Here is a 27,606-nt window from a genome sequence, read left to right as displayed (position 1 = left end):
GTTGACTTGATTTCAAGAAGGGTTCTTAAAATCTGTTAAGTAGTGAATCTTTCCTCTGTTGTTATTAGCTCTTAACTAGAGAAGTCTTACTTCTTTTACCTTCTAAGGATGTTTTAATTGCTTAAGTATCTCCAGTCTACATTCCTAGCTACTCAGTGCCTGTAATTTTGAGGTGAAATGGAGCAAATATTGAAGTTTTTGAGGCACTAATAGAAGCCTTTAGTGAAAGTTCACTAAAGCTACATCTTGCTTCCTTCCCAACAACTCTTACTACTTCAGTAGGATTTCTGTTCGCAGATACATCGTAAGAAATCTTTAACTGATAGTGCTGAAATAGCATTGCGTCTGTATTCATTCTGCATCTCTTATTATAAGCATGTGGGGGTGAATGGGAGTGGTAGACATTTCTATGAAAATACAGTTTATCCATAACATGCATAAAAGTTTGCACTCTGGTCTTCAAGTCTCACTGGGTGTAACCTCCGTTACAGTACGGAAGAAATTCCCCTGAAGATATTGGCACACAACAACTTTGTTGGTCGACTTATTGGCAAAGAAGGAAGAAACCTGAAGAAAATTGAGCAGGACACAGATACTAAAATCACAATATCTCCGTAAGTTTTTGGTCATATAATATTTTAGTGAGATGTTCAATGCTGCTATGGTATGTATGTTTAGGTGCGGAACTCTTATAAATGTTGCATGTTTTGAAGAATGAGATGACTGCTCAAGGACATGAGGGTTGTTAATTAGGGGAGTATGGTTAGGTCATGGTTGGACTCGACGATCGTTAAGGTCTTTTCCAACTTAAGTGATTCTATGATTCTATGAGTCTATGACACACTTCTGGAGCCACATTCATAATTTGGGTTTAACTGTTACCTAACATCAGTTACAGTGCATGTAAACATCGATTCTTCATTGCAAATTCAGCCAACAACACCTAAAAATAATAGAAGCTATGTGAAGCTCACCTTAGAAATACATTTTAAGTGTTTGTTGTTTTTAATATATTATGCTGTGTGAAAAGAACAGTGTCTTAAACTACAAGGTTAGATTAGTTCTGTGTGTGTGAAAATGTGTGAAACTACCAGTCTTTCTTGTAAGGATTCTGGCTTCCGATATAGATTATGATAGAAAAAAATCGAATGAATACTGAAAGGAATATTTTTAGTGGTAATTCTGTCCCTCTCCAATCACTAGCAGCTGAACTAGGGTATGTTGACTAGTCTGCATCTAAGTAACAGATTTTGGTCTCTGAGTCTGTGAACGTAACAAAGACCTATTTGAATTTATCTGAGATCAGGCAGGAATTTTCACTGTAACGGGAAAAGTCAGTAAGGTGAGGGAGGAAATCACTGATTAAATATCTCTGGAGAAGTTTGGCTGCTAATAGTAGTTTTACCCTGGGGAAATATCTTCAGAGAACCTCCTATTCTGAATAACGAATGTTCTGGCGTGAACTTCCAGGCATTTGAGAGTACTCTAGACTTAAACTTTAACAGAGAAAGGAAGAAGAGGCCTTATAGGTTGTAGGAGAAGGAGCAAGGCTGAAAGATGCATGAACATGTGTGAAGAGATGAGAAGAAATGCAGGGATGAGAGGGAAATAGTGTGCTGTAGAAAATAGCTCAGGTGGAAGCTAGGAGATGATCGACTTTAGTCAAAATGAAGAGTACTGGAGCTTAATGCTGTAACCCTTGCATTTTCTGTGGGCAGTTACTACTTATTATTTTACAGCAAATGACTTAAAGTGTTTGGCTGTTCTGTCATGAGGATTTGGAGACTGTAGTCTGACTCGGTTTAGGCCTTTTCCCCTGCTTTCTTTGGGAATCCACTAGTTCTTAAGGAAAGTAAATGTCTTGCAGTCTGTTTCTGGTACATCTAAGATACCCGAATCCCTCTGGTGGGGCTGAGCACTGCTCATATTCTGCCTGTGTTTGATATTTTCCGTTTCATGTTGCACCTCAGCACCTTCATAGTACCCACGTGATGCCAAACCTCACTGTGGTGATTCATTTTGGATTTGCTGTGAGGGCAGAGTTTCTCCAGATTATCTTAGAGCAGTCTGAGTGACATTCCAAATTGACGCTTCACTCTTTAGAGGGAGTGACACAATTAGATGTCGTTGCAATTAGCTAACAAACCTTGATGATCTTCTGCTTTTTGCTAATTAATTGTGCTTCTGTTTCATCCATAGATTGCAGGACTTGACACTCTATAATCCGGAAAGGACCATTACAGTTAAAGGCAGTATTGAAACTTGTGCCAAGGCCGAGGAAGAAATTATGAAGAAAATCAGGGAATCCTATGAAAATGATATTGCTGCTATGAATGTGAGTTGTTCTGTGGCATGAATCTCTTTTGGCTTAGATATGAAGGACTGGTAGAGGTCGTCTGGCCAAACAGTGACCGCTTTCAAACCTAAATGGGGTTGTGTAATAATTGTGTAATTCCTTTTGGGACATCTCCATGGATGGAGATGGCAGTCTCTGGGGAAAAATTGTAGTGAACAGAATTTCCCTCTGTTGCCACTTGTATTTGTTTATGAGCCTTGGGTATGTTTTTGTTGTTTTTTTTTTATTATCATTTGTTATTTTAATGAGAGTTTCCTCTGCTAGTTTGTTCTAAGATAAATTGATTTAGATTGAGAAAATGGATGACGATTTTACTTTTTTGTTGTTGTTGCAGAAGCCTGAAATGAGTGTATTCGTGCTGTTGTGGTTTCTGTGCCATATTGTATAAGTTTCTTAGCCATGTTCCCTAGTCTCTTGATATTAAAAGCATAACATATGGAAGATGGATCTCTCCTGCTTTCAATTATTCAATTTAAGAAGGCTATATTAAAGTTCTTCTTGATATAGATGATAAAGACATTCAATTATTCAATGAATGGTGATTATATAATAAAAACAACACACCTCATTAGTTTGCCAAAGTATTACTAATGCATATGGGGAAAAATCTGAGATGGCTGATAAGCCACGAAAAGCTTCTTGTGTATCTGTATTACCAAATCTTATGGTCTAGGATCAGACTGGAAATATCTTCAACTTTACAGTAGTCTCTGATTTTCTAGGAATGGCTATTCATTATGGTTTCTATACTGGCTAGAGACAGAACTTTGTTTTTCCCCTTCCTCCCATGCTGTGCCATGTGCAGGACATAAACTACATATGAGTACACAAAGTATTTTATTGTGGTACGTCTTTGCCTCATATAGTGAGCTCTGCTCTGCTGTTTGGCAAAGGTGTGGCAAGCAGAAAACTGTCTCTAGTAGTTAGTACTGGGTTGACTTCAAGCTTAGTTATTTGTGATTATAGGGTAGATGGTAAAGTTGTTGGCATGTTTTGTGTGTCTTGCAATTGGATTACCTCGATGGCCTGAGATGGTGTCAGTGTCTAGCTGAAATATTTCTAAAGCAAAGTTCTGTTAATAGGCAATAATTTGACAAAGTCGGAGATGGTGCTGAAAAGTTTTGTTGCAGAAAACATATGCTTCCTAGTTCTTGGTGCTACCATCTGTCTTGTGTGGTCAAGTGAGGGACACGCAACTGCATAGCTGATGTTTCCCCAGCAAGAGCTGATGGAATCTTAATTTATCTTTTGCAGGCATGGGAGGGAGGATAAGGTTTGTAGTCTGCATGATAAAGCAGGACTTGTTCGTGGGATTTCTCTGATTGTATAGCACTGTTTTCTTTAGTATAAAGCCAGAATGATTGTCTCTGAAAATAAATGGTGCTATTCCCTGAATTCCTTGCTATGAAGTCTGTGATACACATCACTTAAGTTGTAGTAAAGAATTCCTAGCTGTCTCATCTAATGAAAATCATCTTTTCAACATTATTGGTCTGTACACGTATTAGGGAAATAAGTTTGAAACTGAGTCCTTGGGGTAATGGAGATGGGGAGAGTTGGGGACTGAAGTGAGTATTAAGGAACATACTGACATCTTTTTGAAAGTTTAATACCTTATTATAGAGCCAGCTAGGATTTTGATTAAAGTTAATCAGAATCATAAATCTAAAATTACTTTTCTGCCATTGCAGCTTCAAGCACATTTAATTCCTGGATTAAATCTGAATGCCTTGGGTCTGTTCCCACCTTCTTCTTCAGGAATACCACCTCCTGCAGTGAGTGTTGCCTCTGCTGCTGCTGCTGCTTCATATCCACCATTTGGGGTAAGACAACGCTCCAGTTTTGAGTGATTAATGGATGGTAATGCTAATCTATATAATGCTGATGTTCCAAAATGAAAGAAATTGCTGATTTTTGCGAAGTTACCTCGAAGACCTGAGAACAGAACAGCGGTGTTCTGTCAGTTTTCTAAACATTGTTCATCTCCTTGCTTTACACACTGAAAATATTTCACGTAGCTGTGGTTGAGAACAGATGTTCACTGGTCCCTTAGTGAAACACTCAGTGAAATCAGGAAATAATGTTTTCTGGGAAAGTACTAGATCTGCTTTTCTAGAGAGCTTGAATTATTACAAGAGAAACGAGATATGAAACGGAATTTTAGAGTTGCTGGCATGTTTGCAGGTAACAAAATACTGATCTGTAGTAGTATTTCCGCTGATCTGGAAGGGGAAAAAAAAAGATCTGTAGTTGTGAAGCAGAGATCTGTATGTAGGCAAAATGTTGGCTTGTAGTAGCTTTTAAAAGAGCTTGTACATAAATAAGTATTGCTAAATACATGGAATTTAAGTGACTTGGATCAATCTCCATAAAGCCTTGATTTGTGCCACGTTACTCTCGAAGAAATATGTGAAAAGGCCCGGTAGAATCCACTGCTGCTTAGTGATAGTTTGACTTTTTGCTACTGAACAGAAGATAATCTGCTGTGTTAGCAAGTTCCAGAGCTTTTCTAGAAAGAGAAGGTGCTCTGCTATTCAAGAAAAGACAACCTTGTTACACAGGGTAATGGATTAATAATCTTTCCTGCTTCTGGTGATAGTGGTGGTTGTTAGCAACTCAGTGTAAGATTAATTTTTTAAATGAATGCTTAACAAGTGGATAACAAAGCTTTATAAATGCTGCGGCTGACTTCCCCCTCATCTTTGTTTAACAGTAACATGTAGAGAGAGAGAGGTCTGAAACTCTCCATGAACTAGAACAGTGAAAATGCAGCACAGCATTCTGAACTTCAGCAAATGACTCAAGTGGCCTACACAAATTACACTAAAGGGAAGCTATTGCCTAAATATTTTTCCCAGAGGAAGAAGCCAAGAAAATGTCACTGAAAGGAACAGGAAAAAATCCACACTAATAACACTGTTTGTGAGAATGAACAACTTGGGTGATATGAATGTATTATAATCTATATTCGGTATAATAGTGGCTTTATCAGAAAAAAGACTCCAATGAGAGCCACAACAGAAACATGTTTATGCCCAGTTATTTTGCTGCTAAGAACAATGCCTCTGTGACAAACAAATATTCCCTCCCTTCTAATTAGTGGTAGACTAAACTAACAAGAAACTGGTTTTTCCTTTATTGTATTCTGTAAAATGCTATCTGTTGCTGTAATGGAATGTCTCAGCTTCTTCTTTTTAAGGAGAAACTAGAGGTGATTTGTTAATAGTATGTAACCTCCTTTGCTTTGGTGATTATGAAAAGTGTAGCCTCTTTATTCAAATTTGCACGCTACTTTACTATTCTTGAGAGATTCATACTGTAAAACTGTAGTTTTGTTCCTCGCTTGTTTTGTTTTCCCATTTTTTTCCCTTGTATTTTTTTTTTCTTACTTTTGCCTTTAAAACATACCTAAATACTGTTGAATTTGGCAATTTCAGCCTTATGCATGTCTGTCCCTTTGTTACGGGGCTGCTCTCCCCACAAATGCACCTTTTTTGGCCTTCTGGGATCTCTGGCTATCCTAGAAATAGGATAGCAGTGACATCTGGGACAAGTCCCCAAAAACAAGTGTCATTTTGTAGGAAGTGTAGAAACTGTGTAGCTGGAAGGACCACTGTGTCTGAGGTTTCCATTGCCCCTGCTTCTGCTATTTGCTCAATCCTTGTTTCAGGTAGTCTGAATGTATGATAAGCTAACAAGGGATAAACTCAAAAATACCATGAATGAGCTCTGGTTTTGTGGATGCTGGGAAATGGTAGCGGCACAGTCCCTGAAACTGAAGCTAAGGGTTTCTGAGACAAGTATATGAACACTTGAAAATATCACACTTTCCGTTATGTGTATATGATTTCATCTGGAAATGAGGAAATGGTTCCATGGGCTTCAGGCAAGTCAGCCCCCTCTGATTGCTTGGAGTACCTTTTCCTTGTTCTCCTCTCTGGAAAGTGGAAACAGGAGGTTTTGGTGGTAGTTTTTTTTTTTAAATGGGAGTTTTTGGAAGACAAAACTTCCATTATTTTTTTAGCTTGATCATTTTGCACACAGACTTTTAAATCTTGCTTGTGTATGGTTAGTTTCTGTTAATTCCTCAGTTTTACTTTCTCCTTTCTTTTTTTCTTCTAGTAACTGTAGTTACTAGAAGAAAAGAAGGCTACTAACTTTAAGTCCCTGTCCAAATGGAATACTGGGACATGTAGAAGTAGAAAGAGCAAGTGAAAAGGGCTGGCTATAGTTAGAAGAAAAGGAGAAAGCAGGAAAGGCTGAAGGTAGCATCGAAGCCTTATAATGCACAGACTCATCTAATTTTGGGTGGGAGATGCAGTTTATCTCACTAGGAAGTTGGTTGTTGCTTTTCCCTTTGTCTTGATGCTAGAGTGCATACAGGAACATCTTTGGTATCTGTCTGCTTAGATATCAACACATGTGCATGCGTGTCTGCTGTATGTGGCTTATGGTGTCTGAGCATTACTGTCTAGTGCCAGATAAACGTTATTTGATATTTACCTATCACTAGCAACAATTCTTCATGTTGCAACTCAATTTAATCTGTTTGCAAAGTCCAGAATCTGTTTGCATCATTGTGTAGTCATTTAAATGCAATGCAATAGCATTGCATATTTTCTGGTCTCTTGCAAAAATTCAAGGTCTGCATTCTTTCTCTGTAGTTAAAAAGGCAAGTAAATCAACATGTGAGAATTGTTGAAACGTTTTAAGGTTTGAGGAAAATGTAACAGTTGAGAAAGTGTTGATTAAGAATATTGAGTTTAAAAACTCTTGGTACTCTCAAATTGGCATGACTTTACTCTTACAGTTCTGATATTATGATTAATATGAGTGGGTTTTTTGATGAATGGATATCCTTCTGTGGCCATATTAAGGACTAGTAGCCTTTCTATGCCTGTTTGTTGTTGATGTCTTGTCCAGCTGTTTTTGGTCTGAAGAACCACCACTTCAGACTTTTCTCCTTAGCTCTGCACTTAAATATGTACGTGTGTACAGCTGCCAAGAGTTTTGTTAGTCTGCCTACTGTTGCTTGTAGACATCGTGAGCTGAACATCTATACAAAGAACTGGGATAGGCATGGGAAGGAAAGAAAAGATTTTGCGAAAATGAATATGCCCGTGTTCAAGTTTTCTAAAAATGGTTACCACAAAAAATGTTTCTAGAAGCATCCTGGACAAACTGCTTCAGATGTAGTGTTGCACTGCTCAAAGTTGTTTTGATGAACTTGCTTCTGTCTTCTGAACTTTGGGGAGAATATGCACATACTTGCCTCTGAAGAACAAAAGTTCATTCTTGTGCAAAGCTGAAGAGTTTAAAGCACCAAGCAAACAAGAAATCCTTGTCTTAGAGTTCAACTATGTACAATCATTCAATTAAATACACTTGGCCCATCTACTTGGGTTAAGTGGGTTGCACCCTCCCTTTTATAATTGAAATTTTGCATGTTTAAGTGTACATCTGACTGCATTTCTTTTATAGCCTTTGGGTCTGAAAGTTGGCATCCCAAGGAATGAGGAAGGGAGGGTTAACTTGTTGAGAGTTCAGCCTGTCCTTGAACATCCTGAAACACGGAAGCAGAGTTAATTAATGCTCCTGGTAGAGCATTTCTGTCACGTGGTAGGTGTCCTCAAGTTGGAAAGTGAGGAGGAGACAGCTTTCCTCCATGAGAGGAAGTCATTTCAGCTTGTTTCCTGCATCTGAAAGAAACAGCTGAACTTCTGCTCTGTAGAAGTTAGCTAGGTGAAGAGCTGTTCCTCTGCTCACACTGAGGTTGCTTTCTGTATCGGTCTTACACAGTGATTGTAGCTTCTTGGAGCTCCACCTTCAAAATGTAATTTTTCTAACCATTTTTTAGCCTCACAGTTAATTTTCAGGTTACAGTGATGTACACAGAGACTTTGAGGGGTGAGGGGAAACGAGAAAAGTTGTTTCCTACAATAAACAAAAATTAGAAATCAAATCGCGTCTCTAATGAAGAATCATCCTGCATAGCTAGGCTTGACAGGTTGCTTTCCTTTTTCACTGTCTTTTAAGGCTTTTTGTTGCAGGTGAGGAACATTCCAATGGAAAACTTTCTCCTTAGAAGATGTTGTGTTCAAGACAGTTTCCTTCTTTATTCTCCAGTAATTTTCAGAAATGATAAAGAAGAGATCTCCTGTGTCTCATAGATGCGAGAGAAGAAATAACTGTATTGTGCTTTTGGCAGGAAAGAAAAGTAATTTAAAATGAAAAATTACTTCATTGAGGGCCTTCATTTGATGCCCTGGGCATATATGAAAGAGACAAGGAAGAGGAAAATCTGTCCTATGTTTCCAGGTACTTTGACTCTTTCTTGGTGGAGTTGGGCTCCTTTGGATGTCTGGGTTTGATAGGAATAGCTTGTGCAACTGTTATGTCTCAACTATCCAGGAGTAGTAATGTATGTACATCTATAATCTGTGTAGTCTAAGTGGCTTTGCTGTAATTTGGCTAGTTTGTTAAGCAGTGGATGATTTTGTAAGGAGCTGTCCTGCAGCCAAAAGAGGATGTGGTTTTGGGGGGATGAAGGAGGATTTGGCAGTGTTTTCACAAAATGGTTTATTATCAGTGAAATGAAAGCCATACATTTGCAGCACACACAGCCTTGAGGAGGACATTATAGGACAACAGTGCTTTCTCCAACTGCTATCAGCCCATTAGAATTCTCTTTAAGATTGTAACCTCAGTGCCCTGTGTAAACCTTCCTTGCTTAGTTCTGTATGTTTATTAACAAAGCATATTTGACACCTGAAAGAAGTTAGCTCTACGTTGCATAAAACTGTAGGCTTATTCTGTCCCATGATAGAAATATTTGGTCCTCATACTGTCTCGAAGTCTCCCATTCCTGCTGTGCTGTGTTGGCAGGGGCCTATGCCAGGAGTAATGAGAAACCATACTGCCTCTGGAGATGGACTGACCTACATTGAGGAGAGTGGTGGGGAGTCAAAATGCATCTGGCACCATGCGATGTACAGAGATCTGGCAAGTTGACAGCTAGCATGTTTTCTGAGGTGTTGAAGCTTCCAACTAGTCTTAATAGCTCTTTGTACAGTGCTGAGGTTGTTGTAATGCAAATAGTGTCACTGGACAACCAGTAATGCACACTTCGAAAAATAAAAACGGCACCTCACTGCAGTTTTGAATACTTGTATGGTACCTTGTAGTTCCCTGAGGCAAGAAGAATTTCTGCTGGTCCCCTGCTCCTCTATATTCTTGTGGTGGGTAGAAGATTTCACTAACACTTCCTAGAGCATCAGACTCCCAAACTCTAATTAACAGGCTCAGCATCTTCCGAATGTTAAGCTAAATAAGAAATGTAATTCCTCGAGGAACCAAACAACAGTTTGTTACTACAGTATGCCGAGTACCTTCAGGCCAGAAACAAAAGTAGGTCAAGATTTCATTCTGCTGTCTGGCTCCATCTCCCATTTGTTTTCTTAACATAATGAAAAAATAAGTGACCTTTCTGTGTTTTCACAACCCGTTTTTCCTGCAGAATATAAGGATTCTGAGATCAGTGTCACAGACCAGAAATTATGGGTACCTTAATCTTTCAAGGTCACACATTTCATAAGTAACTTTGAGAATTCTGGAGAATCCACATGACTTGTGTATCATGGCCAAATTTTTTGCAGCACATAATCTTCACTTTAGTTTTGGTGGCCGTGCAGTGCTGTAAATAACACCAAATACCTATGTTTGTTGCTTGTGAACGACCAGCAAAGTTTTCATTTACATGTTTTCATGATCTGTACCCTGCGTTGGTTTCTGCTTGTGGTTAACTATTCAGAATAAAAGGAGGCAGATTACCTTTTTTGTCTTAATGGGCAATCATATTTTGCAAAAACAAATTTCGTGCCATGTTCAGAAATCTCAGACCTGTTCCTGCTTGTGAAATGTCTTATAAATAGCCTGCCAGAAAATGTTCCCCCCCTGCTTCTGTGATGTCTATTTCTCCTCATTTCTGGCTAGATTTTTGTGTTGGAAAGACTTCTGATGGGTGCAATCACGTTAGTGACCTCTAGTAGTATGAGGAATGGTACATTAAAAATGGCAACACATAGAGCATTCAGAAAACCAAGCAAGTCATTGGTAAAAATGCCTTGCCTTGGTGATGTTGACCATGGCAGTTGGGATGGGGAGGATAGCAAATGAAAACTGAACTTCTTAAGGCAATCATCTACAAGTGGTAATTGTTTTCTTTTTCTTTACTAAGTGGATGTGTTTGTTATTTAAAACAAACTACAACAAAGACCAACAAAAGCAATAACCCACTATGCTGGATGGTAGACAAACATTGGCTGAGAATGTTTCGTTCAGCCTTAAAATAGATCCTAATTATTTCCCTTGCAGCTAAAAACTGAAGCTGGCTAGAAATTAATAACATGACTTTGACATAAAATAAATGCCTCATCCTAAGGTAATTCATTTGCAGCACATTTACAGTAAATAAAAACATATACTGGAGATTCATAACAGAACACAGCTATGATTTGATTCTGCTCCCACTGATGTCTGGCACAAAATCCTATTTACTTCAGTGGGTAAAAGATTTTAAAGATTTACAGCCTTATCCCAAATGTTACAATGACTTTACCGACCACATACGTTTGATGGAGCAAGGAGTCTCTGAAGAGGCTGAAAAACATGACTGGGAAAAAATTCAAACTGTTGGCAGGCTTGTAGAAAAAGACTAAGATTAATGCCCAAGTTAACATGAGGGACATATATAAAAGCCATTTCCCTTACTAGCCCTGCAATATGCAGGGAGATATGCAGACTGACTGAGGGAGTGGCCTAACCTAGCAGCAGAAAAGCTGAATGCAAGAGTGTGTGCAGGGATGTTATCATGAGAAAGGATTGGGAGGGGGTGGGGGAATTAATTTAAAAATAAAAAAAACTGTCGGTGACAAAAAACAAGACCATTCCCCTATATATAATGCTTAGTCTTGCAATGCTGGTGGTCTGAAACCTGCTTCTTCCTGCCACTATCCATTTGAAGAATCTTCTGTTGTTTTTCTGAGTTTCCACTCTTGTTTGGCCATCCCTTGACTTTTACATGAGTGCAGGAAGGTAAATACTTTTTCTTCTGACATTCCATCAAGTAAGGGAAATGCTTTCCTTTTTTGTGTGTGGTTTGAAGGACCGACACACCCACCCTTGGCAGAAGTGTTCCAATAAACTTGTCCTGTGGGCAGCCCGTGAGGCTCTACAAAACGTTTTATGTTTGCAAGTAACTCTGGAAGGCAAAGGAAGAAAAGTGAATCTGCAGATTTGCATGGCTGGGATTCTTCAGCTTCTGGCTGTGGTGTGGAGTGATAGATAGAAAGATAGAAAGGAATAACCTCATCCCAGCAGAGGCTCTGGAAACAAACAACTGTTCTGTGTTGAGCCAGGTTGCTCAGAGTGAGATATAACATAGTATGGATGACAGCAGAGAAGTGATTCTCCTGGGAAGATCCCTTGTAGAGTCTGGCTGGAGTGAAGGGATCCATCCTGAAAGTACCTGGAGTACAGGGGCTTTGGGCAAGCCAGAGTAATGAGGAAGTAGCAGTGGGTTACAGTGTTTGGGAATAGGTTAAGTTAGATCTTGGAAGGAGGTGTGAGCTTTTTTTTTTTTTTTACGTTGATATGTACTGTTACACTGCAGGTGCAGAAGGCTGGTGTTCATGAACTTGCAGGAGATATGGAAAGAGTTGCTTCCACGCTGCTAGGGGAAATAGCTAGGCTGCTCTAAAATTGTTGCTTACTGGTGCGCAGAAGTGGTTGCTTAGCTTCATCCAGAGGTGTGGATTAATTCACATCTGTGTGATAGATCACTGTTTTCAGTCATGATTTAAATGAGCAAGCAAGAAATAGGATTTAAGTCGACATCTCACTTTACATCCGAATTTAGTTACGTTTCTAAAGGTCTGTAACACTACAATTATTCTTCACGTACATACTGAATATGTTGACTTATTTGAATGACTGCCTAGTTCACTGTTTGGTGTAGATAATGTTTTCTCTATTTTCTGGTTTTTGTGTGTGTGTGTGTGTGTGTGTGACTTTTTTCTGAAAGGAATGGTGCTTTTCTTATTTGCTTGATTAAATTTTAAGTTCTGATTTCCACCAGGCTACATTTTGATGGCAATTGGAATCCAATTAATAAACAAAAATAGCATTTAAAATTGTTTTCATTAGTTAATTGTGCTGGATAGAAACAAAATGCTTATCAAGTCTGTTTTGCCTTTAAAGCATACTGATTTTTGTGGAAACAAAGCAAGCAGTATCATCTGTTTATGAACTGAATTGTTTTTGGTCATCATGCTCTTCAAAAAGCTGTTTCCTAGAACTAAGGCACCTCAGTTTCTGGAGGTGTTCTTTTTTTTATTCTAAGAAACTAAGCTCTCTGAGTGAACATCCCAGTGTTGCCTGTATGCCCCACCTACCTGAGAAAAAACTCTCCCCCCGGATTTGTATTTTTCAGATGTATCCAGCCTGCAGGTCAAATCCAACACAAGCTGACCAATACAGACCAACAGCTGATATCTAATCATGTAGCAGTAGTGAACAGTCCATGTTAAATCCATTTCCCTATCTCCTACCCCCATTTTTCTTTCCCTCTTCTCAGCTTATTTGGTGTTATTTGGACCTGATTAAGGTTAAGAAGGCCTGAGCCCATCCAGCAAACAATGGTAGGGCAGAGGAAGTTATCTGTGCATCTGAGGCAGTTACTTTGGAAGCTAAGGTGGACGTGTGAACCGTAAGTCTTGGAGAGCTTGGGTTAATATTTTAAGAGTTGTTTTTCCATATTTCTGTGTAAAAAGTTTTCTCCTGCACTCAGTTCCCAGGGCTGGCCTTAGACAAGCTGTTCTGTTATGTGGGGGAAAATACAGTGAACAGGGTGCAGAGAGGTCTCCTTAGGTCTCCATGTGAAGAAGACCTTTCTGTTGTAAAAACCAGTTGACGACCTACTACTACCGATTCCACAATTAATAAGCTTTACTACTTCAATAAGAATGCTTTTTAAACATTAAAATTTATAGTTGTATAGTTAATGCCCTTAAAATTAAATGTAATGAAGACAACGTATTGCCAATTAACTATCTTTGAGAAGAATAATGTGCTTTTAAAACTAAAAAATTCATCTTTCTCTAAGGAGCCTATGAAACTGTAAGGAGAAATTGTAATTTTGCTGTAAATATTAGTGAACTCAACAGTGCTGCCTCTGCTGTTAAAGCACAACAAACATGACCTGAAAAGGCATCTTTTCCCCCTGCTCCAACAGCCTTGAAATCATCTCTTTAACAGCACTTCTACTTCAGAGAAACAATTATAAGAAAAAATGAAGTGTGGGATGCTCTCTCAGGTCCAAGTGGACATTATTCTCCTCTCTGTATACACATATATATTTATCTATTTTTTAAATTCTAACTATACATTTAAGTAAGATTCCTTTGGCCTCGTTATGAGAGTGAATGCTGAAGCTTAGATTCCACATGATGGGAATTAAGCTCCCTAAATTTAGTGCTTCTAACATATGTTTAAGATCTAGGAATGTATTTCAGATATAACTCATGCTGGAAGTTCCTGGAAAGCTACATGACTGATGTGGTGTGGCATGGAGAAGATTAAATTATAGTTGATTTTCTTCCCTCCTAAGATCCCCCAAAGCATCTGCAAGATTAATGGGTGGTATAGTCATTGCACTACATTTTGATGTGTTTATTTTGGAGGATAGTTTTCCAGTATATAGAAGAGGATTTTTAAAATATTGTGGGTAAGGAGGTGGACAGATAATAAATAGAACTTGGTGTTACAGTATTCTCTTGAAAGTTTTTGCTATACTTGATTTCTGCCAGAAGAAAAAGAAAGAGCTGCTGTTTTTGATGTTTGTGCTTTGAAAAATGTCAAATGATTTCTCTTGACTGGTTAAAAGTCAGTGTGGGTGGAGAAGTGGACATAATTTCCCAAATTCCTACATTGTTGTTCCAGAGATGAATTTGGTTATACATGTGTTCTGCAAAAAAAAAAAAAAAGGGGGGGGGGTGGGGAATGATGAGGTGTAATCAATTCAGTAAGGACAATTTATCCTCTGTTCCTTAAAAATATACTGCATTACATCAAAATGGAATTTTAATGTTAAGGAACGTCATTCACAGTAAACAAATATCAGTAAGTCAAAATGGTAAGGATGGACAGGAGGCAAGAGCTATAGTGAGCTGCTGTAGAGTTGGAACAGAACATGCAAGTCTCCTGTCTGCCTTTACCTGTGTTCCATGTTGAAGGGTGAGGCAGCAGAAAGGAATTTCAGTGGTGAATTGAATCTAGCCAAGAGAGTGGCTTAATCAGGCTTTGGGAAAATGAGAAGAAAACTGCTGCAGGCAGATGGGCAACAGAGAGAAGATAAGAATTACCTGCAAACAAAAGTAAAGGAGTTTGACCTGCTTGTATGGTAGTGTGTCTGGAGTTGGATTGAGGAAGGTTCTTGTTGCCCAATCAAGTTACTGTAAGCAGTGTTGTTTGGATTAGTTCAAGTCTAGCTAGAAGATGATGGCTGAAGGTGCATGTGGGGAAGAAAAGTTTGGTGGTGGACTTCGGCAGGAGCTGATGTGTAGGTGATTGAAGGCAGCAATCAGTGCTATGAGCTGCAAGGTTTTCTGGGTTTTGTTTGGAAAGAGTCTGTGTACCCAGTGCAGCTACTGTGGGTCTTGCAACACTACTAGGGAAGCAAATGTCTCACTAATTTGTATCCACGTAGGATCAGTTTTCCAAAGCAACGACACCAACCAAGTATCTACAGTGGCATTTTTTAATTACTGCAAATCTTGCTGGATTCATGATGAACACATAAAAGGGACTTAATATGAGTATGCTCACAGGATGTTTGTAATAATAAGAGGAAAAAATGAGTAATGTCCTGGAAAGCGGTATAACATACTGTAGTGACTGGTACCTTTCATACAGATATGAAGTTTCAGAATGTAGTCTCCAAGATTGTTTCAAACCAGTATGGAAGCAGATTAAAAGGGCCGTCCCTACCTTTTTCGGTGCCTCGGCCTAATTGCACTTGCTTCCTCCCTTGTTTCAGGGCTGCTATTGTGTGGCTCTGTGATTATCCGGGTCAAGGGTCCTTGGCTGCCATCACAAACCAGCTGCAGCCCTACTGGCCCATGGGGCGATGGGTCCAGAGGGCTGGAACCGGTGTCCAGGGGAGAATATGGCCTTAAAGCAGAGCAAACTGCCAGCAGGTCCTTGGATGTGTGAAACATGGGGTCAGTTGTGTAACAGTTGCAATCTCCCAGAGCAACTGGCAGAATGTGTTTTGAGTCTAAATACCTTGTTTTGGGGTTTCTTCACCTGGTGCATGGAGCTATGCCTGGAATTTTCTCCCCTGAGGTTACAGTTGACTTGTGTTTACCAAAATGAAGTGGTAGAACTTGGAAACGAGCATTTTGTTCTGATTTATTTACAGTCAGTGCACTGGAGCAGCGCTTCCCCTTGAAAGAAGGACCGGGATACTTAAAAATAAATTGAGATGTCTTGCTTCTTTGGTTTATTTTTAGGATTGCAGCTGCTTTTTGCTCTGTTACATACAGCGTGTCTTTTTCTTAAAGTATCACAGGAAAAGCTGCTTTGGTGCTGCTACATGTGGGTCTGCACCCCTACCAGGAGCTGCAGAGCTATGGGAGCATGGTTGGTCCACTGTGCTCTGCGTGGTGGCACTGAGTGATGCCAATGCATCATCTGCAAGTACGTCTGCAGGGAAAGGGATTTTTAGTTCTCTGTCGCTGAGAATAAAGGGACCGAATTCTGAAAGCACGTAAAAGGGCTGCGCTGAGGAGGAAATGTGAATGGAAGTTTTAAGTGCTTCTTACCTCATAAAAGGTCTTACACTGAAGTGCTTTTGAGAAGTAATCCCAACATAAGCGACTGGATTAATGGCACCGTAGTGTAGTGGACACTCGGTGCTGCTCCACCAGCCCAAGACGAGCTCTCCAGAAGCCGCTTCTGGCTGGTAAAGCAGCGATGGCTTGGTGCAGCACGTAGAGTCCTACGGTTGGCTCGCTTCTGTGCAGTCCATATAGAAGAGCACAAGTGCTGCACTGTATGGTGGCTGAGAGCAGCGACAGTTGTGGTGTGCCGGGGTCCTGCAAGCACAACGCCTGGCCCTGCAGCCTTGGGGAACGCCTCATCTCGTTGGATTCACAGCCGGCTTCTGGCCTGCAGCCAGCATCCTGGCTGTTGCATAATGTTACACAGGAGGAACCACTGGCAGTTTTCACACTGGCTATCATTCCAGAGCACTCCCACACAAAGGAAATTGTAGCATAGATGCAACACTGAGGCTTTTTGTGCAGCCGTCAGCACAATCTAACCAAAATCGCTAGGAAAACTAGAAAGCGTTTGGCTGCACCGCTGCAGCCTGCTCACTCACAGCAGCCTTCTCTGCAGTCTGCATGTGGAAAAGCACCAAGGCAGTCGCAGGTAAGGACGAATGCCTTGGGAAGAAGCAACAGCTCGGTGGTTTTCAGAACTCCAAAGCATTAGAATTGGAACTATTTCCTAAAAGATAAAAGAATCCTCTTTTGGCTCAAACCGTTCTTTCATGTCCTGTGAATTACATGATTTCCAGAAAAAAAAAAAAAGCCAGACTTCAGAGGGCATTGAAGATTTCCCCTTCGTTTCCATGCATGCTTGTTCCATACCAGTTCTCCTGTCATTCTGATTCATAATGTTCAAAAACACTCACTGCATATTTTCTTGTTCCCCACAGCAACAGCCCGAGTCTGAGACTGTTCATCTGTTCATCCCAGCCTTGGCAGTTGGAGCTATTATTGGCAAGCAGGGACAGCACATCAAACAACTTTCTCGCTTTGCAGGCGCATCTATTAAGGTATTATTACACTGACTAACTTTGTCTCTTCTCTATGACACTTCCAGCAAGTTTGCACAAGCTGTGTTTTCGTGCATGTCCTCCCCCACTCTGTGCTTAGAATGTGATGTGATAAATGGTACATTTGTTTATAAATCATTCTTTAATCTTCCTCGAGACAAGATAATTAGAAGCATGTTTTCAAACGTCTCCTGAGGTGTGTGAAATATAAGCTGCAAGGAAAGCTACTTTGGTGGTCTTGATTTCTTAGAAACAGACTTAAGTCTTAATGATGTGGTGCTTAAAGGCTTTCTCCTTGCTTACAGTAAGTGAAATTTGGTGAGATAAATCCCCTTTCTGAAACCAAGAGCACAGGTGAAGCCCACCGCTGCAGTGACTGCTCTTGCTCTCTTTGGAAGGACCAGGTGGTGCTGTCAGACTCTGGTGGCTCTACCCTGAAGAAGCTCTTGTGTTTTCTTCTGATACAGCCTGAGCTCCTGGGTCAGCCTGCTGTCCAAACAGTGGTGCCCTGCTCTATTGCTGGTCTGTTTGCATCTTTGCTGCCCCAGTTTGTTGCCAGAGGTTGGCAGAGGTTGACCTCATGGAAGCATAACTTCAGCCAGTTGCTGATATTTGATGCCTCTGTGCAGTTAGTACTAGTTGCTGGGAGGCCTTCTGTTTTGGCTAGTAATTGTAACCATAAATATCTTTTCTAGATGCTGGAGCTTTTTTCTCATAAATAGTTCTGCTATTCTGTGCTGCGAAGAGGAAGCCTTGGCCTAAATTATGTAGTATTCCACATACTGTTACTGTTTGTAACTTCATCTGCTGCCAGATTGACATTTTGACTTCTCCTGGAAGGCGTTCACTTGAGTGTGCAGGAACTGGGGAACTCTCAGGGCTGGGCTTAGTGTGTGGTTTGCTGAATGTCGATCAATTTATTGGCCTGTGTGCTACCTGTTTCTATATGTTGTTAAGCCATTATTAAATACTTCTACTACTACCTAGACAGTTTTCATTAGTACAGATTAATAGTCTTCAGTGGATTGGTGGAATAGAAGGAAGTGCAAGGTGTTTTTGTCAAATCTGTCTTGCAGGGGATGCAGTGTACCACAACCACAACAATTTCTTAGTCTCTCTGGTTTCTATCTATTGATGAAGTCATATGTGGAAGGCGCTGCTAGGTGGAGAGATGTGAAATAGCCTGGACTTCCCAGAACCAGTCCAAACCAGTCCATTGGCTGGTCCATGGAAGACGGCTCAGTGGAAAGGGAGTTCCCTGCATTTTTCATACATCTGGCTAACAGTAGCCTCAGGCTGCTTCTGCTGGCTGGCACCCCTCTACCCAGTGTATCTGTATTAATTGAAATTCAGTTAACAGTTTATAAAACTGCTGTTTTGGGTTTTTCTGTTTGTTTGTTTCTTCATTTAAAAAAAAGAAAGAAGTGAGGAAGATTTTTGTGGGAGTGAGATTTAATCTTGGGGGAATTCAGTGAGTATAGGATATGTTTACTGAATTTGGAAGTTTCGCTTTTAATATATTTGAGGTCCTGAATAGCACCCAAAGAAAGGCAACAAAGCTGGGGAAGGGTCTGGAGCACAGGTCTTATGAGGAGTGGCTAAGGCAGCTGGGATTGTTCAGTCTGGAGAAGAAGAGGCTCAGAGAAGACCTTATCACTCTCTTCAGCTTCTGAAAGGAGGTTGCAACGACGTGGGGGTAGGCTTTTCTCCCAGATAACAGTGATTGGATGAGAGTTAATGGCCTCAAGTTATGCCAAAGGAGATTTGGTTTGGATATTAAAGAAAATTTCTTCTCAGAGTGGTGAGGCACTGAAAAGGCTGCCCAGGGGGGTGGTGGAGTCGCCATCCCTGGAGGTGCTAGAGATCTGTGTAGATGTAGCACTGAAGGACATGGTCAGTGGACGTGGTTGGGATGGGCCAATAGTTGTATTAGGTGATCTTAGAAGGCTTTTCCAACCTTAAGTCTGATAAGTTGGATGTTTCATGTAAGATTATCAATTAGAATAAAAGCACATTTTTAACAGTGATCTGTCCAAACAACATGGAACTAAGAATTTCTCTAAGAATTGCTTCTTAAAGAAAAGATGCGTGATGGCTGGTAATCAAACTTATTCAAAACTTCCATTGTGTTGACGACCTGTCCTTTATCATAACTTTTGAGCAAAGCAATACGTCGTAATCAGGGAGGAACCTGTGCTTTTAGCTGAGTTTGAGGGAGTGACTTTAGTAACTGAGTAACTGTTGAATGCTGGAGTAACTGTCAACTTTCCAAGCTGGTAACCATCGTTTGTGGAGGAAGTAAGCATTTCCACATGATTCTCTGGGCTTATTTTGAGTTTTACTGTAGATAGATGCATATGAAAGCATTTTATATCCATGTGTGTTGTCTCTGTGCTCTGTGCTTGTAGAGCTAATGAAACTAGCTAGCCACAGAACAAGACAAATCAACTGCAGGTGCAGAGGGGCTCTGCAGAAGGTTGCAGTGCCAGCCCATGGCTTTGGAGCCACAGGCAGCTGTTGGCAAGCTCAGGTTCTGTTCCTGTGTCGGAGGCTGCTGCCTGGTGATACAGGCTTGGCATGGAACTTCTGAAGGTGGAATGGTTTGTCCAACAAGCCAGGCAGAGTTTTCTAGACTGTTGGCTGCCCGTTTTGCTCTGGAATGCTGGGACCTGTTGGAGAACACTGGCATTTCCTTGCTTAGAAATGCTTCTCACAGTCCTCCTTGCTGCCTTTTGAAGGAGCTGGAATGAGCGCTGCAGATTTTGGGGGTATGAAAGCAATTGTCTGGTCATAACTCAGCATGTGGATGACTGCTTTTTTCCCAGTTAGGGAACGTAAAGCTATTCCTCTCAGAAATAATATTCACTCTCAGAAATAATATTCAGGTACAATTTGTACATGTATAAACTCTCCATTCAAGAGCAGACAGACAAAATGAACATGCAGCCTCTAAGATTGTACCTCCAGACAGTGAAATGTTATGGTCATGATTCTTTCATAGAGTATTACTCCACCTCTTGGGATCAAGACGAGATGAAAGCAAAGCAAGACGTCCTAGAACACTTAAATATGTGTAACATGCAAAGACGTAATGGAAGACTTGCTGGAAAACATTTTCCTTAAAATTTCAATAAAGGAGCAGGTGTTCACTAAGAAAATGAGTGACTGAAAGGCAAAAACTACAATGTCCGTTTTGCCTGAGTGGAAATCAGCAGGCTGAGCTCTGTTCAGTCAGCTGGCACCCAATATGCCTTAAAAATTCACCTCTCTAAAAGTCCTGTGTTCCAAGGAATGAATGGATTTAGTTTGTGCTCGCCCTTGCCCCAGTGCTGTATGTTGGCATTTTAGTAAATGTACCTCTGTAAAGCCAGTTGGAATGCAGAAATGGTACGTGAACTAAGTACGCAAACCAGATAACTAGCATGCAGTGTATTCTCCATCTTAGGTTACAATATGAATAATTATATAAACTTTGGTTAGCAAAATTCTTTAGCGAAAATGATGCATGGTGACTGGTAATTTGTCTGAAATAAACTACAGCTGTTAAATATGAATAACATCCCTCTGCCAACAGCTAAGATGAAATCCAGTAATGTTTAAAATATTGCCCATTCAACAGCAGCTATGTAATACTAGATGCAACAATGGAAACGTCAGTTGTGATAAACAAAAGATTCATCCAGAATGTCAGAGGCTAGTTTGAATTATTTAATACCACTGGAGTCTGAGAACAGCACCCACAGAAATCTTACTTTTGTGGTGACATGAACTGCCGAAGACCCTGAGAGTCTCTGTCTCAGCTCTGGTGGAGATTAATTTTTATTTGGGTCACACACGTGTCTGAAGATACGAAGTCCTTGGAAACTGAGAACTCTTCTTCCAGTATAGAGGAATGTTTTGGACCTGATCAGTTAAAACAGTGAAGAGATCATCTGCTCTAAGGGAGACAACTGCAAACTCTTTCTAATGGGCAAAACTTGTCAGAAAGGCTGTTGAAGTTAGTGGGCAAGGATAAGAATTTCAGCCTCTTAGCCATACTTTTCCTTTTGAAGGCTACATGTCTTGCATCATAGCCACATCGAATTGCTTGTGGGATTTTGCCATGTGCAGCTGCATAGCTATACCTTTAATTTTCAGAAGTAAACTTGCTTATGGTTTAGCCAATTTCTCCATGTTCCATTACAGGTAATTAATGTACTTTAAAGAGAACAAGCTGTCATGACTGAAGTGTAATGTTACTGCAGTAATGAATAATCTTTCACTCTTGAACAGAATGTGAGACTGAAATGGGGAGGAGGTGGCTTTAAACGATGCCTTCAAAAGATAGCTATCAAACAGTTATGTTTGTGCATTCCAGATTGCCCCTGCTGAAGGACCCGATGCCAAGCTGAGAATGGTTATCATCACTGGACCTCCAGAAGCTCAGTTTAAGGTATGCCATATAAAAACTTGTTGATATGTAGGGGGTCTTTAGGCTGCAAGGGCCAATACTAAAAACTAAACACTTGGTTCTCACTCCTATTTCACTCAAATCTAGCAAATACTAGATTTTTTGCTTCCCATTTACTGGAAATTATGTCACATGAATACATGAGTAATACCATCAGAGGCAATGTTCTGGTTATCTGAACACTAGTAGCAACTTCACATCAGATATTTTTATATTAGACTTGATTTTTTGACCTTATTATATTCCTATTTTTGTTACCTATGGACACAGCAGTTCAGTCTTTCTAGCTCATCTTAATGCATACAATAGTGCAGTGTATTTAACAGAAATAACAAAGCTGACAAGATGGGAGACCAAGGCTTTTCAGGTTACTGTTGCGTGCCAACTGGAAAATGTGTTTTGGGTGGCTCTGCAGATAAGGACAAAGTTTCTAATTGTATTTACACTGTAATTGCATGGAGATTCTCCAATGTGATTATTCCATTGGTGTTCAAATTGAGTTATGGAGTGGCCTTCTGCCTTGAGTGCTGAGGGCTGTCTAATTGTCCCCAAAAGGAGGTGACTGTGTTAGGAGTGCAGATGGCTCAGTACAGCAGCTCTGTTTTATCACAAGTGAGACCCTGAGCAGGTAGGAAGCCACTTGATAGATCATGTCCTGGCACAGCTCTCCTGCTTTTTCTTTTTTTTTTTTTCTTTTTTCCTTTTTTGTCTTTGCACATTGCCTCCTCTTGCAGTATGAGGAGCACAAACTTCAGGCATATCTAGAATCAGTTTCATTAATGCCTTCAGGAGTTTTGGAGATATATCAGGGCAGGTATTTCACAGTGGTAATAGATCTGGATGCATTTGGGATTATTATTCAGTTTGTTCTTACCATATAGATTTGAAAAGCTATCAAATATAAAGCATAATTTAGAAGCTCTGCCTCCTTGAAGTGTTTTCTGAGCTCATAGGGGCCTACTCACAATCCACATCTAGGGTGCTCTCGTGACCTGAGATCAGCACAAGTTGGACTTCTGGCTACCTTTCTTTCCATTGGATATCAGTGAATTTACTCTCAAGCAGTAACATGCTTGAAGATTAGGTGCCCCTTATCCTGATTTTCATGTAGGCAAAGGCTTGTCCTCAAGCTTTCCCCCTCAGCTAGACTTAGAGTCCCACAGAACTCTGCTGCTAGCTCTTCTCCCCAACCCAGGCCATGCAAGGAGGAAAGTCTCCCCTTCCAGCGCCCCATCAATCAGTTACTTCTCTACACTTAAGCTTTTGCTCGCTAAGAGGGATTGATTTATTAACCAGTGCACCTGAGAATGCTGGCCCTGAGAAGGAGAGCAGAGTCCTTCTGGTCTTCCATCAGCTCCAACCTCTGTAGCCTGTTACTGTCTTGGAGCAACGTCTTCTTGCTAGGGAGGGGCAGAGGCAGAGTTCAGTTCTTTATTACCGCTCTTAACCTGAAGCAAGACAAATCAAACCCAAGCTTCAGTAATTCTGTCCTTTAGCTCTGTGTAGGTGTCTTTTCCTTCTCTGAGCACAGACTCTTGCTTGCTGCACAACAGGAATGTAATCTGGATGCACAGCAGTTTGAAGAGGGAATGGTTGCTGCTTGGATGAGTAACCAGCTCCCAGAGAGGCCTTGTCAGCGCAGAGCCCTATGAGTTTGGCACCCTTACCCTATTACATTGTGTTCTGCTCCCTGTGATTCACGTCAGTGGTAGCTGCAGTGGCTGCACCCTTTCTTTCTTAGCTGTGGTAGCCTGAGGATGTTGCAGTTAGCAAGGCTATCTGTTAGCAAGGGAGCTGGAAGAAGGGTGAGAATATGCCACTGTACACAGTCTGTGCTGCAGTGCACCCCAGAGTTTAGGCATACGTGTGATACCACTACTCAGAGGGGATCATGTTGCCTCCAGTCTGGGAAAGCATCCAACAGTCTGTGCAGGTTATCAAGGTGTTATCCATTTGAAAAGCTGTTGAAATAAAATGGGCCATGCCACTGTTTGTCATGTAACAGATTTGGAAACAATTTCAAAATCTCCAACTCAAGACTTGGAGCAGTACCTTAGCTGCTCTTCACCAACGTGCTTGAAGAGTTTTCCTGCACCAGGAATCTCTAGTTCTCAGATTGTTGGATGGTGCCAGAATGCAATTTCTTGCTGAATTTGTGTGGTGTTTTAATGGCTTTCTTGGTTATAGACTTTTGCCCCACTGGCATGCTAACTTAGTGTCCTCTGTGACAGGATGTCCCACCTGGGCCAAAACAACAGACTGCAGATTTTTTTCAAACTGTTCGTGTGGAATCTGACCTTGAAAAACACTGTATTTTCAGCTCCAGTGTCACACCATGTATTTTGTCTTACCCATTCTACAGTAATGTGAACTTGACTAATCTTGAGGACAAGCAAAAAATGAGAACTTGCCACTGTTTAACATAATTATCTGATCATTGAGTTGTCTTTTATTCCATTGTAGTGGTGGACTGTAAGGTGGCTGCACTTAGTGATAGGGCTGGTGGGTGTGATTTAAAGGAATAGATAAAGGATCTGAACTGGAAAGGCTTTGTGGCCAGAGGTTTCTCCACAGAGCATCTCTCTTTATCTCAATAGAATTCATCTTCTGATGCCCATAGGATAGGCAGAGTAGAAAATCTAGTTACTACTTCTCAAGAATTCACTGACAAATGGCAGGGGATGAGGAAACATCTTTTAACATGAGTAAGATTCAGCAGTTTAGTCTCAGTGGACTTTCTTCTTGATACCTGGCACTTGCATATGCTTCAGAAAAGGCAACTGTGTGCTAGCTGAAGTGATACTGTTCCCATGGTGCCATTTAGATCTAGACAGATTTAATTTTCTACTTCAGAAAATTGAGCAAGCTCTGATTTATTTATTTTTTTAAACAATATGTTGTAATTGAGTGTAAAAACTAAGCTGCTTATTGTAAGTGAAGTCTTTGTCCTGTGACTTTAAGTTTAGCATACTTAAAAGAATGAGCTTCTGAGCCAATTAATGGCATTCTGTGCTTCTGGGTGCAATTTTAAAAAAAAAACAACATACTTCATCCAGACAGTTCTCTCTACCTCTCTACCACTATAGAGATATAATAGCTTCTTTTAAAAGCAACATTTCTATGAAAAGGTAGAATAATAATCTGCTAAATTGTTCCTTGATTTGCTGGTCTGTCATGTAGTTTTAAAAGTTAGCAGTGCTCCCTAGTTTGGTACAAAGACTAGAAAAGTAGCTACTGCATTGGGAAAATGCTTTGCTGAAGTTGTGTATTGAAAATTCTCCTTTCAGTGGAGCTTTTTGAACTTAACTCCATCTCAATAAGCACGTTCTTTAACTGGAGACGTTTTTGTAGGCTCAAGGGAGAATCTATGGAAAACTTAAAGAAGAAAATTTCTTTGGACCTAAAGAAGAAGTGAAACTTGAGGCTCATATAAAAGTGCCATCCTATGCTGCTGGTAGAGTTATTGGAAAAGGAGGCAAAACAGTAAGTAGCCAATATAAAACTGACAGTGTTATTTTGTTATGTTTCATAATTCAGCGTATGTTAAAGGTTTAGATACTTGGCTAACTAATTCATAGCTAATTAGTTAATAGCTAACCCTTTGAAGTTTCACTGAAGCTGATGCTGTTTTCTTAACTATATTTGTTAAACTTTCTATTGCCTCAAGACAAACCAATCTCACAGACTTTTTAGAAACACACCATTCTGACTTAAACGGTTGATCATAGTCAGATCTATAGGTCATATTAGAAATACAGTTCTTCCACTTAAAATTAAAACATAGCTGTTGAGACCTGCTTCTTTGAACTGTACCTTATGCTAGATTTTGGAAGAAGAAAATAAAAAAGAATCCACTGATCTCATTTGGTTTAAATCAAATCCAATGTGTACACAAGTGATGGCTTTGGACCAAATGGATTGAAAGCTTAATTTCTAAATTAGTGGTAGAAAACTATAACGTGTTCAAACCTCAATATCAGAAAACAACAATGACCAACAACCACCAGGTAATTTGCTTTGTCTAATGCATCTCCTCAGCTCAGTTCTTTTTATGCAAAGATGCTGGTATTCCTGTATTTTCATATGTCTGTGAATCAGGAGATAGTAGGTACTGGCAAAGAAATGGCATCAGTCTTGGGTGTTCTTTGACATTTTTTCTTCCTTACATTGTATGAGTTCTCTGACCTTAGACTTGTAAAATCAGCTGCAGACACTGTGGCACATAATCTGCTTTTTATAAGCACTGTAGTTAACATCTCCTGTGTGTTGTATTTAGACTTCAAAGCACTTCTAGAAGCATAGAGAATTTGGTGCTAATTTATGCTAGAGAAAGGAGGCTCATTTTGTAAAGAACGTTGCTGCACGAAGATGCTTTCTGCAGTGGGTTTCTTTTTTTTTTGGACAGGATGTTTCTAAGGTCAGCAGCATCTTTGAGGTGTGGGTGTTGTGGAGTATTTGTTTGTCTAGGATTTTGTAACAGCTCTTTATTTACAGGTAAATGAGCTTCAAAACTTGACAAGTGCAGAAGTTGTAGTCCCTCGTGACCAGACACCTGATGAAAATGACCAGGTGGTTGTGAAAATAACTGGTCACTTCTATGCATGCCAGGTAGGAGGACTGCAGTGAAGCTCTATATTGCCTTGGTGTTTCTATGGACTGTCTTCTCCATCTATGTGTGTAGTGAACAGATAAAAGACATGCAGCCTACAGGAAGCACTGCTTGCCAGGCTTGTCTAATTGTCTTGCTGTAATGAGAGAGATTTATAGCAATGTTGCATTCATACGTATGTAAAACAGTCTTCTTGCAAGACTCTGTTGCTGTGTTAAGGCACAGGCAGTTACAACTTTCAAAGCAAAAGAAAACCCAAGTTGTTGTAATTGGACTGAAATGCCGATGAAAGAAGGATGTAAGCTTTCTCATGTTACCTGGCAAGGAATGCAATTTGTCCGTATCTCCCAAACTGCCAATTTAATGTCATAGAAAAGGATCACAAGATTCCTTCCCTTGCCTCATTGATTCCTTTGTTACGTTGCTGCAGGTGATTCACAGCTCAGAAATGAGACGGGAGGGCTACTAAATTCTGTGAGATGTAACCTCCTGAGATCTCTCACACAAAAAAAGAGTCCGCTCTAGTGAAGCTGTTGTTCTTGCAGAAAGTACCTCCAGGGGAATAAAATGAAGTTAGCCTGAAACTTCAGACAGTCTTGTTGGTAGTTGTATTCCTGTGCTTTCTATATTACGCATGGTAAACCTGACTGTGGAAAGATGGAAAAAGTAGAAAAGTGTAAAAATTGTGCACTACAACTAAAAAAGATCATATGATGAGTAATTGGTAACGAGTAATCAGTTCTGGGAACTTGGTTAGTCCAAGTTTTTGGCATCCCCGTAGCATCTTTAGGGTCTGTTGTGAACTGCGGTAACTTCATGCCATCATCATGGGTTGTCTCTTTATTTCCTTCAGCTTGCTCAGAGAAAAATTCAGGAAATACTGGCTCAGGTAAGAAGGCAGCAGCAACAGCAAAAAACATTGCAAAGTGGACAGCCTCAGCCAAGACGAAAATAAAGGTTTAGGAAATGGCCCATCAGAGACAGATGCCAGACCAAAGACAGACTGTGCAACAGAGAGACGGGTGGTGAGCACCTGTTGAAGTTATATGCAGAAGATCCACCAAGCCAATCACCTGTTCGAGGACCAGGCAACCGCTGAACGCTGTCTCTGAGAATGTATTCTTTAGGCTCTCTCAAACTTTTGAAACCCAGCTTTAAAATAAGGACCCCTTCACTTCCCTTTTGTTCTATTCTCACAATTTAACATAAACTCGTTAGTCTTTTTTATTGTTCTTATTATTCCCCAACAATTTTAGAACTTGGTTTAATGAAGCTTTCTCTTCTGAGTTCAC

At 40.3% G+C, this 27,606-nt stretch overlaps 1 protein-coding gene across 1 annotated transcript in view; it reads left to right on the top strand.

The window, feature by feature from the left end:
- The window catches only part of IGF2BP3 (insulin like growth factor 2 mRNA binding protein 3), an 85,192-nt gene extending 57,586 nt beyond the window's left edge, over positions 1–27,606 (top strand). The window contains exons 7-14 of the mRNA XM_010712802.2: positions 492–614; positions 2,200–2,335; positions 4,048–4,179; positions 17,136–17,255; positions 21,613–21,687; positions 25,057–25,188; positions 26,200–26,313; positions 27,168–27,606. Of these exons, the coding sequence (XP_010711104.1) occupies positions 492–614; positions 2,200–2,335; positions 4,048–4,179; positions 17,136–17,255; positions 21,613–21,687; positions 25,057–25,188; positions 26,200–26,313; positions 27,168–27,269 (934 nt within the window). The 3' untranslated portion in view covers positions 27,270–27,606. The remainder of the gene's footprint in view (positions 1–491; positions 615–2,199; positions 2,336–4,047; positions 4,180–17,135; positions 17,256–21,612; positions 21,688–25,056; positions 25,189–26,199; positions 26,314–27,167) is intronic.

Source organism: Meleagris gallopavo, chromosome 6, assembly GCF_000146605.3.
Source record: "Meleagris gallopavo isolate NT-WF06-2002-E0010 breed Aviagen turkey brand Nicholas breeding stock chromosome 6, Turkey_5.1, whole genome shotgun sequence".
In the NCBI taxonomy this organism is placed as follows: domain Eukaryota; kingdom Metazoa; phylum Chordata; class Aves; order Galliformes; family Phasianidae; genus Meleagris; species Meleagris gallopavo.
Note: the sequence above shows the minus strand (reverse complement) of the source record. Positions and strands in the feature narration are given on the sequence as shown.